General features: G+C 35.9%; 1 protein-coding gene across 1 annotated transcript in view; it reads left to right on the forward strand.

The window, feature by feature from the left end:
• RYR2 (ryanodine receptor 2) overlaps positions 1–15,960 on the forward strand; it is a 339,366-nt gene that overhangs the window by 300,535 nt on the left and 22,871 nt on the right. Inside the window, exons 86-92 of the mRNA XM_030446731.1 lie at positions 1,277–1,294; positions 8,133–8,213; positions 9,164–9,252; positions 10,813–10,941; positions 11,626–11,730; positions 13,163–13,244; positions 14,362–15,665. Coding sequence (XP_030302591.1) covers positions 1,277–1,294; positions 8,133–8,213; positions 9,164–9,252; positions 10,813–10,941; positions 11,626–11,730; positions 13,163–13,244; positions 14,362–15,665 — 1,808 coding nt within the window. The remainder of the gene's footprint in view (positions 1–1,276; positions 1,295–8,132; positions 8,214–9,163; positions 9,253–10,812; positions 10,942–11,625; positions 11,731–13,162; positions 13,245–14,361; positions 15,666–15,960) is intronic.

A 15,960-nucleotide genomic window follows, 5' to 3' on the forward strand; every position in this document is an offset into this window, starting at 1 on the left:
CTAGTTTCAGCACAAAAAGGAAACAAAGAGTTTCCATCTGATATGTTAAACTGCCTTGGCTGGAATGAGAAGCAGACAGTTTTGTTAAGGTATAAATTAAATATTTGAGGTCAAGCAAACAGTCTGCTGGGAAAGCTTTGACTTAGAAGTAGTTCTTTCCTGTTTGTCTTTGGGGCAAAATTACAAAATTTTCATTTCACTTTTGACTTTGAACCAATTTGGCTTTTACCCTCTGTGTTGTCAGTTGCTTGTCAATTTTTTCCTCCTGTCTGCCAGTAACTTCTACTCCTCCCTTACTGTTATTGTCTGGAAACATCAGGTTCCATCTTATGTGACCCAGTAGAGCTACCAAACCACATTTTCTCCCCTTATTTTTAGTACTTTTTATTGTGCATTTTTATGTTTAAATCCTACAGTGACCTAATCTTCTAACATGTTTTTATCTTAAAAACAAGGTAAAAAAGCTTGACTGAATAATCATTATTGCATTTGGGTTCATAACTCATACCTGTAACACCAGCATACACCATTGGCTGTTGTGCCTGTAGCTCTTTTATGCTCATTTATTCTTTTTGTTTTTTGGTTTTTTGGGTTGTTTTTTTTTTTTTTAATATTCAACTCCTTGTATCAAAGTGATGAATTATTAAATTTCACTGAATTAATTCAAGACCAGTCATAAATGCAGCTTCTCCAAAAGTGCTGCCACAGTTTAAATTACAGATCAAATCCTGCTAGACTTCTTTGAGTTAACAAAAGAAAATCCATATGGATAAAATTTGGTCACAAAATTGTGGATTGAGCACTGGTGCAGCTACCTGGCATATAAGGTTTTGAACACTACTTTAATGTTTTACTGAAGATTATTCTGCACCAAGTTTTGCTCCTTTGGACAACGTTTCTACCAGTAAATATTTAAATTTATTATTTATAGTGCTGGATTTTTAAATGGACTCTAAAGATATTGGCTTATTTTTCTTTTGACCACTGCCTCTATTTCTAGGAATGACTGATTTTGCATGCAAATAGAAATAAATCTTTAAACGCTGCAGAATTGACTCTGCTTACATTAGAGTATTTTTCTGCTTCCTCAGTTGGGGGATTTTTTTTTTTTTAATTTTCTGTTTATTTGATCACTTTCTTTTAGTACAGAACAAATCTTGCCAAAACAAATACTAATTATATTTTATATTTGCTAAAAAACAATTTCTCAATTATTTTTTTTTTTTTTCCCTATTTCCTTTACTTTGAACTAATTGTCCTGTCCTCCCTTCCTCAGTCATCACTCATGAGCGTGGTAACTATTCAAACCAACTGCCTATTCTTTACTTTTTCTGCTCTTAGCCTTGTGTCAGCACTGTGTCAGCTCCTGAACATCATTAGAGGTTTTTTTCCTTTAAGACTGTTTAAGTAATGGGTTCTCTTCTATAATTATTACAATTGTGTATCCAAAAATTCTTGGATTTTGTGTCAACTCTCCCCACTTTATTCTTCCTCCCTGTCTCAGGATTTGCACAGTAACTGGCACAGTAGGTGTAAGAGCAGCAAGCTTTTTTAAACTTTTTTTTTCAGTTCTTTTTTTGTTTCATTTCATTATAGTGAGCCCAGTATTTGCAATGGGTGAATGTTTAAAAACAAATGAACAAAAAGAGTATACCTCTACATACACAAAGCCTTGTGCTATAGTCCTTCTGTAGTATTTATGTTGTGTATTGAACGTGGCTTTATTGCTGCCCAGATTTGTGTAAGCACAGGAAATCAGTGGTGGATCCAGTGAGGATTTGAGGGTGGTTGGTAAGGAGAGGATTTGCCACTGGCTCAGTTTATCTGATGCTGTCAGGAGCTGATCCAAGAAAGAGAGGGTGCATTACTCATTTAGAGGAATCAGCAACGTTTACAGATGGTTCTTCCTTGCTCTAAAATCTACTGGATGTGTTAAGGTTCCTGTACCTCAAAGGCTCCTTACTTCAAGTAAAGAAAGAGCTTTGTAGCAGCAGTTCCTGTCACCTTGAGAAATGACAACTTAGAATGTAAAGTGTGTATAGCATTCAGTAAGCTGAAACACAGCAGATGTCTCTTCATTAGCCAAATGCTGGGGAGGGACTGATCTGGATTTTATTTGTTTTTCACAGCAGAAATATTTTATTTGGCAGATTAACAAAATTCTACGCTTTGGGTGATGTGTTTTCATTTTCTCTGTTGCTGAGCAGCACCAATGTCAAGATTCAGTAATCATACTGTGTCAAAGATTTCTTGGCACTAAGGATAATATTTGCTAACAGCACCTTTTTATACATCAATATCTAGCTACTGAAAATTCAAAAGAGAGCAAAGCAAAGCCAAGCCAAAAAAAAAAGGCTGTATTTTTTCCTCCTTGGGGTAAAGTTTTTCTCAATATTACACAGCCTTCAAATAATGATTTTTTTATACTATGAATCACACCTCTTTCAATTCCTTGAGAAATAGTTTACATAAGAGCTGTACAAGGACTGGGATTAACACCTGACAGCATTATGAAAGCCCAGCCAGTGTGTCTGTGGGGAAAGTCCTGTAGTCAGCAGTTCCAAAGTATCCTGGATTTTATGAGCTACCTGGGATCATATGTCTGTTTTCAAGCCTATGAATAACCATCTGTAAATACTATAAAGGAAGAATCAAAGACATAGAAATGTTTCCTCCAATGCCTTTTTTTTGAGGGAGATCCTTACTCTGTGAATAATTATTACTTCTTAATTAAAGACCATTTTATTGATGCCCAAGGGAATGACGGGATGTCAAATGTGCTCTGTAGCCTGTTTCTTATGTCATCTGAATCTGATGCAGAAACATATGAATGAGTGATTGTCACTGAGGTAACAATCTCTAAGCCTAAAACTATTCTGGCCAAAGTAAAAACACCTGGGAATAGAGTCAACTTTTCCTCAAGGACAGTGCTTGTTTCTGGTCCCTTCTCAGCCTTGACAGTAGGTAGAAAGCCCTGTACTGAGTCAACATGGATGTGAGATTTATTGCTCTATTTCAACTGTTTCTTTGTGCTGTCTGCATCATAAGCTCCTTGTCCTGATATTCCTCTGACTGCTACTACCTTCCCTTTCCAAACTCTGGAACCCCCACTGGTAACAACATTGATGGTTCTTTAGCAAATGTGTTTCTTACTTGTTTTTGTGCTGTTCTCAATGTTGTTTCTTCTGTATGTATTTTCTTTTGATTGTTCTGTTACCTTTTAAAAAAAGGGGGGTTCAAAACCAAAGCCATGTAGAAATGCTTGTTATCTGGCAATGTTTTTTTCATTTTTCATTTAACACTACTACTCAATGCTGTTTCACTGTGAGTCACAAAAATCTTGAAAGTGCAATGATTTCTCCTTTGGAGAGGCTTGTTTTACTCAGCATATGAAGAAAAAAAAATTACTACGTCAAGTTTACACTTAGCTTAGTTTACCTTTTCCCCCTTTTGTCAGGAAATCTGTATTTTAATTTTTAATGTATGGTATCATAGTTGTTTTTTTTTTTTCTCCATAAGTTCTCATAAAGCTTATTTAAATAAAATATAATTTTAAAATGAAATTTGGCCTGATAGAGCAGGAAGGAGACTGACATGTATTACATGTATTACATTGCATTAATGTTTATTACATGACAAGTAATAGCCTGTCATGACATGTAATCCCTATAGTAAGGTACATATCAGGGCTATTTTCAGCTCTTAGTAATACAAAGTCAATAAATATGCTTTTTTCCTTCACCAGCATGGTCCCACTTTGAGTGGATGTTTAAATTCTCTGTGATCCCCTGTAGCTTATATTGGAGGGATGTTTTCCACATTTATAGCGCTGTATTTGAATCAGTATTTATATTTAAAAGGGAATATAATTAGTTTAAGCTTAGATAAATTACTGTCATAGAATCATAGAAAGCTCAGGGTTGGAAGGGACCTCAAAAGATCTTTAAGTCCAACCCCCCTGCCCGAGCAGGGTCACCTACAGCAGGTCACATAGGAACACATCCAGGTGGGCTTTGAATATCTTCAGGGAAGGAGACTCCACAACCTCCCTGGGCAGCCTGTGCCAGTGCCCTGTCACCTTCACCGTGAAAAAATTCTTCCTAATATTTATATGTAGCTGCCTATGCTCCAGTTTATAACCATTGTGCCTTCTCCTATTATTAATCACCCCTGAGCCAAGCTTTACTCTGTCCTCCTGACACTCACCCCTTATGTGTTTATAAACATTGACAAGGTCACCCCTCAGTCTCCTCCTCTCCAAGCTGCAGAGCCCCAGCTCCCTCAGCCTTTCCTCATAAGGGAAATTTTCCCCTCCCTTCAGCATCTTGGTAGTTCCACGCTGGACTCTTTCACGCAGTTCCCTGCTTGAACTGAGGGGCCCAATATTCCAATATGGACACAATATTCCAGATGTGGCCTCACCAGGGCAGAGTAGAGGGGAGGGAGAAACTCTCTCAGCCTACTGACCACCCCTTTTCTAATGCACCCCAGGAATCCATTGGCCTTCTTGGCCACAAGGGCACATTGTTGGCTTCTGGTCATCCTTCCATCCACCAGCACCCCCAGGTCCCTTTCCCCTTTGCTGCTTTCCAACAGCTTAGTCCCCAACCTGTATTGGTATCTGGGGTTGTTCTTCCCCAGATGTAAGATGTAAGACACTTGGCCTTGTCCTATGTTAGATTTCTCCCTGCACAACTCTCCAGCCTGGATAGGTCCTTCTGAATGGCAGCACAGTCTGTCAGCCACTCCACCCGGTTTTGTGCCATCAGCAAACTTGCTGATAGTACACTCTACCCCCTCCTCCAGGTCATCAATAAATATATGAAGTAGCACTAGTCCCAACACTGACCCTTGAAGGACTCCACTAGAAACAGGCTTCCAAGTAGACTCCTTCCCACTGACTACAACTCTCTGGCTTCCATTCTTCAACCACCTCCTGATCCACCTTGGTACCCGATCATCCAGGCCACACTTCTTCAGCTAATGTGTCACTCAGTAAGATAAGAAGTGCTCTTCTCATTTTATTCAGATTATTGAGAAGTCAAAGGCATACAGTACTCACAATCCAACCCAATTATTGCCTGTTTTTTGTGATGTAATAAATCACTTGGTTTATAATGGGGGAGTTCTGCTCTTGCTCAACATCTGTCAAAAAGGAGCCCTGTCAGATCTTTTGAGAATTAAAAAAAAAAAAGAGGAAGAGAGGAGGAATTATTCAACAAGAGGAGGAATTATTAAAGTTGGACATATGCACTTTCAAGGAAAAAAAACCCAAACATGCAAACCCATGAATTTAATTTTTCATTCAATTTAATTTTTATTTCCTACATGTTATCTCTTCCTACATATCACAGACACAAGCTACCACTTTTGCAAAATAAAAAAGGCTTAAAACCATAATGTGTGTAGCCATATCATTTACATACAGCATGAGCAATGGCAACATTTTAATATCTAAGCAAATATTTGCCAGAATATACATTATATCAATAGAACTTAAAGACTGTGGTGTCTTTGCTTCTAAGTACATTATGTGTACAGATCCTTGTGCATGAATTTCTGTGCACAGCAGCAAAGGTTGGTCTTAGATTGTATAGAAAGAAATGGATCTGCACTTCAGTTCTGTAGTTGGAACATCTGAAAATTAAAATTGCTATCAATACCAATATTGGGTTTACTCAGGTTTTAATCAGCTATAAAAATTAAAAGGCAGGGTTATTTTAAATATTTATGTGACTAAGTTCTTTGAAACAGAGTATTTTGCTTTGAAATCCATGCATTTCCAAAAGAAATGGACCTTCAGTTTATGTGAAATGATGTACCTGAACACCTTCTCATCTTGCAGAATTTTCAATAGCTTGTATTCATGTGGTGATTTCTTTATGGGGGAGCTAATTCAAAGACCCTTCCAATACTGATGTTGGAATTTATTTTATAAAAATTCCTGAATCCCAATGAGTGTATTAGAAGCTAAGAGATTACTTCAGAATTCAATCTGTGATTGTTTTAACTCGAGACTTGTTTTACTTCTTATTATGAAAAAACTTACTTAGTAGGAGGGCAAGAAAAACAGAGAAGAACCCACTGAACTGTAACTTACTCTGTGATCTTATCATACAAAGAGCTTTAATTCAGGGCTATTTCAGTATGCAAGAAATGTATGGTTGTGCTTTTTATGGCCTTGATTGTTCCAGCAGTTTTTCTTTAAGATAAGTTTTAAAACCATTGCCACCCAGCAGTCAAGCCACATGCATTGCATATGTGAATATTCTACATCTAGTGGTTGGCTAACAACATATGGAAGTATCTTGCCAGGCTGACCTTTGTATAATGTCGAATAATAAACTTTTAAGTGCACAGACATTTTGGGTTTTTGCCTTCTTAGGCACACAGTGTGTGCAGAAATTAATTTATCATTCTTGGAGAATTAGTTGCACATTTTTTGACACTATCACAAGTACCTATCTAGAAATAGAGGGAACAGTATTTTATCTTTCCCAATATTACAAGAAACTGTGCTGGCATATACCTTGCTGATATGTGCTATTAATACCAAACATTGTGTCTTGTTGGCAACAGAAATAGTAAAATTCTTTCCTTTATACATATTACTTTTCAAAATACTTTTGCTTCCTAATCCTACCACTGTACTGAAGCCTCTCACATTAAAATTCACAAGATGTGGATTGATAGGTCCATTAGCCTGAAAGTGTAGTAGTTCATCAATCTGTGTAAAGTTTATCTTCTGATCATATTGATTTTTATATGTATTCTGGTTTGTACCAAGTACAGTTTACAATTAATCTGTAATAATGCAATTATAATAATACAATAATATATAAATGTAGACATTTAAATTTGAGTTATCCACCAATAAAACACTGTATCAGTAATTATTAATGCAATTGTTACTTTTTTTTTTCTTAATTTTTTATATATTTTCTCACTTTTCAGGTTCCCTTCTGTTCAATAAAAAAGCTCTCCTTTTAGACCTGGGAATTTAAAGTTGATATAAAAGCCCCCAAATACCTTCCTATTGAAAAAATCTTCCAAATTATTTTGCAGTTTGCTTACATTTTAATCTCTTTTCCTTTTTTTGTCTACAAATTGAACTTGATCACATATTCAAATGATGTATTTTCTTAAAAAGTAGGTTATATAGCTTCCATTTTTATTGCCATACACATTCCGGATACTTTTGGAAAGTCCTAAATCCGTATTTCCTGACCATTTCAATAGGTGGCCTTTATTGTTTGAACACTTCCCTTGTTGGCCTTCTGTGTCATTTAATCTCCTGTTCTGCATTTTCCTCAGTTCTGGTTATTTTTTAGAGTAAATGCTTGTCACTCCTCTTCACATGTCAGTGTACAAAGTTAACTGTATTGATCTGTGTTGATCTGAACTGTAAATGAAATCATGGTGTGCTAATTGAGGGCTTTTTAGTACCCTGTTTCCTGGGAAGAAACAAGCAAATAATTTGTAGCTTTTTATGCATTTGGATGTTAGCTACTTACAAAAAAAAAAATTAAAGGAAGGCCCTAACCAGTAAATCACATTGACATTTTTTTCTGGCTTATCATAAGTTTATAACTTTATTTTGTGAAGAAAGACAGGTGTCCAATATCCGTTTTGTGTCAGCAGCAGTTAGATACCAAATCATCAAATATTTTTGAGAATGCACAGCTGTACATTTCATAGATTATTTTAGTGTATTTTAAAGTCTAATAATTTTATTGAGGAATGATCTTCATTACTGTTTGATTAAATCTCTTTCTGCATCATGAAGTACTTTGTTTTGTGATGAATGGGAACCAAGTTAATCCAATGCCAACCTTTGTATGTAATGCCACATTCATGCCCAGCAAAGTCAAACCAGAATGTAAATCATGGATTATTTCTAAAATGTTGCCAAGCTCATGCTCCTTCTTTAGAAGTCAAAATTTAAGGTTCATAATTTTTTTCTTTCTAAACCAAATATCTATCTGCCAAGCACAAACCACGTGTGCTTCGGATAGATTGGTGGTTATAATTTTTCTCTCTTTCTTAAAATTAAATATGGAGATTTTCTTCAGGGGCACTGGGTTGATCCATGGCAGCCTGTGATAATCTGCTCCCATCTGGCCTTTCTACAGGAGAAAAGGTGATGCAGGATGATGAGTTCACCTGTGACCTCTTCCGCTTCCTGCAGTTGCTTTGTGAAGGACATAATTCAGGTTTGTGGGCAGGCTGCCAGGCACCAAAGCCAAGGTCATGGTAACAAAAAAAGAAAAGGTTTTTATTGCTGAAGGTTTGGCAGCCTTCATGAAATATTATGAAGGATGGAGTAGCTGCTAGACTGCACAGGGAAGGAAAAATATGTGGAATTAAGTTGCCAGATTTTTAAATCGGCTTTAACATTGTAGAAAAAGTTATGGTTTGCAAAATAATGAGTTTTGGGTATTTACTTACTAGGAAAGGTTTAATTATATAGGAAAATGTGCATTGTTTGTAGCTTCTAGTCAGTGAAAATTTAGAGGAAAAGTCATGTATTTATTGGTTTTGACATTTATATGCTTTCTGGTGTCTAATGTTTGGCTGTAATGTCAGTTAGAATTATATGTGAAGTTGCCACAGCATGCACAATATGTTGCTTGAAGAAGTGGCATCACTAAAAAAAATTACACAAATATATGCTATCAAATATTTCCCTGTGTTCTCTGGGTCGTTATTAGGGAACAAGAAGATGGGAAAAAGAAGCTTATATTTTGAAGTCATTGGACGTGTTTCTGACTTGTAATCAGGAATGATATAATTATGTGATTTAATTTTCCTTTTGCTTAACAAAATATATGATAGGTGTAATTATGTATTGATGGAGTTATAGAGATGTAAAATTAGTCATAATTGAGATAAAAACAAGACCAAGTTAAAGTTCTATAGATGAAACAGATGATCAAGGTTCTTGCTTCAGAAGTTCAGTGGTATCCGGTCTCTGCAATAAAATGCTGAAACTCCTGATGGTCTGCTGCAAAAATAAATAAATAGTTTGTTGTTTTTTTTTTTAATAATTCCATTAAACTGTAGTTTCCTAGATAGCATTAAATCAGAATTATTTGGCAGTAGTAGTTTTCTAAGTCTTTAACACTTACACAAATTTAAATTAAATTTTTATTTGAAATTTTAGATTTTCAGAATTACCTGAGAACTCAGACTGGTAACAACACAACTGTTAATATTATCATTTCCACTGTGGATTATTTATTAAGAGTTCAGGTAGGTCAACTTACGTGCTGAAAATGTAAATTACAATAATGACTTGCATCTATACAATGTTTGCCTTTTTTAAAAAAAGAAAAAAATACTTATTTTCAATATAAAGCAAAAGATTGTATGTGGAGACTCAGAATTTCTTAATTTTTCTGGAATTTCCTTCAGCAGTATCTGGTTTGCTGCCACCAAAGTTCTATTTACAGCAAAACCAAACTTCACCCTTATCGTAAGAAGTTTGGTTTCATTAGAGGAGCAAATTTTTTTTGTCATGACATTTATTCTGGTCCCTCCAGGCCAATTTTAATGAGATAGGCTGTAATTCTCTACTGGTTACATTCCTGTCAGAGTTATTATTTTGTACTGTGGGAGTCAAAGGTGACAAAAAGGTGACTGATTTCAACCATTATAGGCAAGGCTGCCCTGCAGTCTGTTAACAGGGGACACAGGCAGAAGGCAGATACGTGGTGGTGAATACCATTACCCGCTCTCCTCTGCCTTAAAAATGTTTTGTATTGTTCAAGTTAAACTTCAGCCATCTGCTTTCCATTCCATTTTCTTAGTCCCAACACTGAGCTGCTGTCTGCATGCTGTGGAGTGAAGCATAAGGACAGCACATCATTTTTCTAAGGAAAAAAAAATTAGTGAAAAGAGAAACAGGAAAAAGCTTAAAGATTAAAATCCCTTCGACCCTCTAATTTGAATGATTTCCCTAACCTTTAAATATGAAAACATTACGTTGTCACAACCCAGTAGAAAGTAATAATAATAAAAAAAAAAGTAATTTGTTTCCAGATTGGAGTGTGTGAAAGACATGAAAACATGTTTTGTGATAAATGTTAATAATTTTTACCTACTATTCTCATCTTTCTGAAAATCACTGTGCCTGGTAATATATTTGTTACGTTTTGAGTTTTTTAATACTGTTATTTATCTAGTGAAATTTTGCCTTTAACCATTTATTTACTGGGTCTGAGAATTCCAGCCTTTGAAAATTGGTAGGTTTTAAGTTGCTGCTATCAAAGTTCCTGTTTCTTCTTATGCATTCTGTAGAAGTTGTAGGGACAATACAGTAGTTTTAATTTCACTACTCTGTTGAAACATTCTTAAGCTCACCTCTGGGGGAGATAGGAGGAAGATTCAGGCACACAGAGCAACGTTTGCTCTTACCATTGACTAGATGTCAAGCAGACAATAGAGATATCTTTAAATGAACAGCTTGCAGCATGTTAGAACTACTGAGTACTCCTTTTCAGAATGCAGGTAGTTGTATTTCTAAGGCCAGATAACAACAGATCTCAATTTTTATTTCATTTTGAGGTTTACTGTGTGTTTTTTTCACTTATGTGTTTCAGTATATTTGTTTTCCTATTGATTTGCTTGAGATGAAACCATTTCTGGAAGAAATACTTGAGAACTGTTGGGTGGGGAGTAATTAAAAACCTTTACAAACTAAGTACTTTCAGATCTATGATGATATTTAATGGTTTTTTTCTTATTTGGATGAAAACTAGTTAGCTGCAGTTTGATTCCATAATCTCTGTGCTTCTCTCAACTGTTTTTTAGGAATCCATTAGTGATTTCTATTGGTATTACTCTGGGAAGGATGTTATTGATGAGCAAGGACAACGAAATTTTTCCAAAGCCATCCAGGTTGCAAAGCAAGTTTTCAATACTCTTACAGAGTATATCCAGGTAATTTGGTTTCACAGGAATTTTATGGATTTGAAGGGAAATTAATCTTCCTTTTGGCATGAAGATGTAATGTAGCTAGATTTGCTATAGACAGAAATAAAGATGCATTTATGCTTCACCATTATTTTAGTGCTTTTATTTAAGTAGGAAGTGAAGTCTTGAAAAAGATATATATATTTGCCAACATTCTTTTGAAATCTTAGCAATTTAGTTAAATTTGCAGTTATTAGTAAATAGTCATCCTTTGGCTGTATGCAAGATAGTAGAGTTTTTTGGTTTGTTTAATTTGGCCTAGACTGTGGCACTTACCCCAAGGTATGTCCTTAAGGAAATGGTTTAGTACTTAGCTTGTGGTGTTGGTCACAGGTTGGACTGGATGATCTTGGAGGTCTCTTCCAACCTAAAATTTCTGTGATTCTATATTTATTTTTAATCCACTGAGAATTTAAAAAATACGAACTTGACTAAAACAGACTCAGAATGGTTATTAGGAAAAGGCATTGCTTACAGTCAGTGGTGTCATTAAATAGGTAATTCTATGAATGCTTCCTTTTTCATAGAAGTTTGAAAACTTTATGTGTGTATAGCTCCAAGCTGGATATCTTCCTTCTTTCCTTTTTTTGTTGACTTTCTTGCAAGTAAACTGATTTTTTTTTTCTTTTTTCTTTGTTTTGTTGCCAATAGGGGCCATGTACTGGGAATCAGCAAAGTCTGGCACACAGCAGGCTGTGGGATGCTGTAGTTGGTTTTCTTCATGTGTTTGCCCACATGCAGATGAAGCTGTCTCAGGTATCCTTTTTTTTTAATTTGTCCTTTTACATTAATACCTTTCTTGGGAAAAATAAATAGCCTTGTTAATATGCATGAGTTATTATTGACATTTATAGGTAAAATGTGTTAACAGGTAAAATGTGAGGAAAAATAAGACTCAGAAGTGTTATACAATAAAGTCAAGAGACTAAATTACAACATTGTAGTTGGTGGGAATAGCAGACCTGTGGTTGGATTGTTAGCCATGGGCACCAAGTGATGAGATGAAGCTGCAAATGAAGCATATCAGCAACATTTAGAAAGAAGTTAATTTTTCACACTAAAGTTCCATTAGTGTTTTCTGCAATTTTGTATGAGCCTTTTATGCAGGACCAATCTTCATTTATGTGTTCTGCACTGAACCCTGGTTCATCATTATTGAACCCTGGTTCAACATGAGTGCATCTAAGCCTTTTCTTCTCTTAGAAGAGGAAGAAAGTAATCAGACCCTGGAATGGGTAAATTGTTTTTGGATGTGAGTACTTATCAGTACACTATAAAAGTAGTGTAGGAGACTGGCATTTTTGGAAGGGTTGGAATTGGGTGAGAAGAATCCTGCCCTGAATCAGTGCATTTTTCAATTTACCTTTTAAAAAGGATCACACATCTTAATTGAATATAGTTTAGTGATTCTACATTTTTGAAAGGTTTTAGTTGTTAAGAAACACAGCTCTGAAGGCTCTGAGGCTTTTAAATTTCTTTATTTCTTATTGTACTCTAATCAAGGAAGTCCAGCAATGCCTTAGCAATGGCATGGTGCAGCCAACAGTGTATAACTGAGGAAGAAATTAAGTAGCTGAATAAATCTATCCACATAGACTCCAGCTTGAAACAAAACAGTAAAATTCATTAGTAAAATTCATTCATTTAGATAAAAGATGGCTAAAAGAATCAGTATCATGTCTATTTAAGGGATTTATTAATATTTTGGAATTTTAATTCAACTTTTCTTTCTTCCAAGAAAAGTTCTATGACTTATGATGGAATCAGTTACTTTCAATCACGTTACACCTCGAGCTCTATGTGCTGTAACTATTGTTGTTTTTTCAAGTCTTCACAGCTGTAAACCTGAGTACACCAAGAATTGACAATATTTTAGCTGACATGAAATATTAGAGGCATCATCTGTGAACCTGACATACCCAGTTATTGCTTTGAATTTATTCATCACCTGCAGTTTTCACTTCATTAAATTACTGTCATCTGAACAGATGATCCTGTAAATGTTTGATCCTGTAAATGTACTGTCAGGAGTCAGGCCATTAAATATATTTTCAATGTATTACCAGCTTTGACACTATTAGCTTTTTAATTTCTAAATTAATAATTTTACAGGGTGAAATATGCATGCACATATATACGTGTTGAAGAAGTCAATGGTTATCTTATATATATTATGTTCATTATTTAGGATTCCAGTCAAATTGAATTACTGAAGGAATTAATGGATCTTCAGAAGGATATGGTTGTCATGTTGCTCTCTATGTTGGAAGGTAGTCAAAATTTAATATTAAACCTCCTTTCACAGTTGTTCTTGCAAAGTTTTTACCTTTTTGATTTCCTTCATGTGAAAAATAATTCCACACTTTCCTTTGGGTTTCTGTTTTTGAATTTGAATTGTGAGAAGAGTTGTTAGGTGTTACAGCAAAGGGGACATATAAGTGGTGTAGTTGACAAAGTTTGTAATAATTCTGAATGTCAGAATCATATAAAACCCAGCTCTGGTAAAGGTTTTATATGGTTTCTGTGAACTTGGCTTCTCTTTTGATGTGACTGGAAAGTTTTTTACTATGGGACCTGGAATCCTGAGTTTTAGAAAGTAAACCATTTATCAGTCATTTTATTAACAACTTTACTATCTTGCATTTATTTTGGCCGTGATCCTAACCATAAAGAGCAGGCTTTGATTCCTCTTGTGACTAGATTCTAGGTCCTTTATAGCTGCTATCTGAAAGTATGATTCCCCAGAGAATGTCATCATTGTCAATAAATAATACTATTTCCCTAGCTCCTTTATGCTATTGCATTAATGCTTCCAATGCAAGACTGACCAGACACAGGAATACATGATCCAAAGATTTTTTTTTTTTTTTACTTTTTTGCTTTGTTCTCTCACATTTATTTTCCTGAGAGAACTGAGAGGGCAGTAAATGCAGTGTAGGTTGCAGTGTAGCTTGTAGACATGGACAAGGATATGGGCAAGCAAACTGGATTCTTAGTATTGTAGGCTGTGCTTCATGAATAGCCTGCTGAGCTTCACATCCTAAGTAATGTGTTGCCAGTTCTATGTTCACTAAAGAAAAATTCATAGGATGCTGCCTCATGTTTGCTACTGTGTCAAAGTAACAGACATATCTCTGTGGGGCTTAAGTTCTTCCTTTCTTTGATGGCAATTACTTAGTCACTTGGGTTTTTTCCAAGTCTTATGGTAGTTTTATTAGTAAAAGATTTCTGCTTTAACTTTCTCATGTGAGTGTGTTAGCCAGCAGCTCATCATTCTTGCTTTTTGATTATTTCACCAATCATTATTATACAATTATTATACAACTATACTCTTTGCCAAAACATTTGTTGCCTTCAGTATCTCTAACTGCATACCATCCCATCTAGGTAATGTTGTGAATGGAACTATTGGCAAGCAGATGGTTGATATGCTTGTGGAATCGTCCAACAACGTGGAGATGATTCTGAAGTTTTTTGATATGTTCTTAAAACTGAAGGATTTGACCTCTTCCGATGCATTCAAAGAATATGACCCCGATGGTAAAGGGATAATTTCAAAGAGGGATTTTCACAAAGCAATGGAAAGCCATAAGCATTATACCCAGTCTGAAACTGAGTTTCTGCTGTCCTGTGCTGAAACGGATGAGAATGAGACTCTGGACTATGAGGAGTTTGTGAAACGGTTCCACGAACCCGCCAAAGACATTGGTTTCAATGTTGCTGTTCTCCTGACCAACTTGTCAGAGCACATGCCCCATGACACCCGTTTGCAAACCTTCCTGGAGCTGTCAGAGAGTGTGCTCAACTACTTCCAGCCTTTCCTTGGACGCATAGAGATCATGGGCAGTGCCAAGCGCATCGAACGAGTTTATTTTGAAATCAGTGAGTCCAGTCGGACTCAGTGGGAGAAACCTCAAGTAAAAGAGTCCAAGAGACAGTTTATATTTGATGTTGTCAATGAAGGTGGGGAGAAAGAAAAGATGGAGCTTTTTGTTAATTTCTGTGAGGATACCATCTTTGAAATGCAACTGGCTGCCCAGATCTCTGAGTCAGATCTGAATGAAAGGTCGGCAAGTAAAGAGGAGAATGAGAAAGATAAGCCTGAGGAAGAGGATCCTAGAATGGGTTTCTTCTCTCTTGTCACCATGAAGTCAGCATTAGTGGCTCTCAAGTATAATTTAATGACTCTTATGAAAATGCTCAGCATGAAGAGCCTAAAGAAGCAGATGAAAAAGGTGAAGAAAATGACCATGAAGGACATGGTGATGGCTTTGTTTTCCTCCTACTGGAGCATTTTGATAGGCTTGCTACATTTTGCTTGTAGTGTTGTCCGGGGCTTCTTTCGCATCATCTGCAGTTTGCTGCTTGGAGGAAGCCTGGTAGAAGGAGCAAAGAAGATCAAGGTGGCTGAACTCTTGGCAAATATGCCAGATCCCACTCAGGATGAGGTGCGTGGTGAAGGAGAAGAGGGGGAAAGGAAGCCAACAGAAACTGCATTGCCTACAGAAGACTTGGCAGATCTGAGGACTGTAACAGAAGAGAGTGATCTACTCTCAGATATATTTGGGTTGGATTTGAGAAGAGAAGGTGGACAGTATAAATTGCTCCCTCACGATCCAAATGCTGGTTTGAGTGATTTACTGAGCTCTCCCTCCTTACCTCCAATGCCTGAGGTGCAGGAAAAAGTCCAGGTAACTGTATCTTCTATTTCTGTATATTTCTCTATTTTGCATGTTAAGTACAGTCTTGAAACAAAACTTGCATCTATCTTTTTTTAGGGTTTTGAGACACTTTTTCTAAGGAATCACATATAATTAGTGGTGTTTGCCTTGGAAACTTAAATTCCCTCAGCCTTTTCTAAGTAGAAATATTTTAGTTTGCTTTTAATTCAGCATCTATTAATTAATCTAAACTGGAAGATCATCTTCTTACAGGGTTTCAATTGTTTCTTTTTTTTTTTTTTTTAAATCCTAGCATTCTGCACTG

The sequence above is a fragment of the Calypte anna genome, chromosome 3 (assembly GCF_003957555.1).
Source record: "Calypte anna isolate BGI_N300 chromosome 3, bCalAnn1_v1.p, whole genome shotgun sequence".
In the NCBI taxonomy this organism is placed as follows: Eukaryota; Metazoa; Chordata; class Aves; order Apodiformes; family Trochilidae; genus Calypte; species Calypte anna.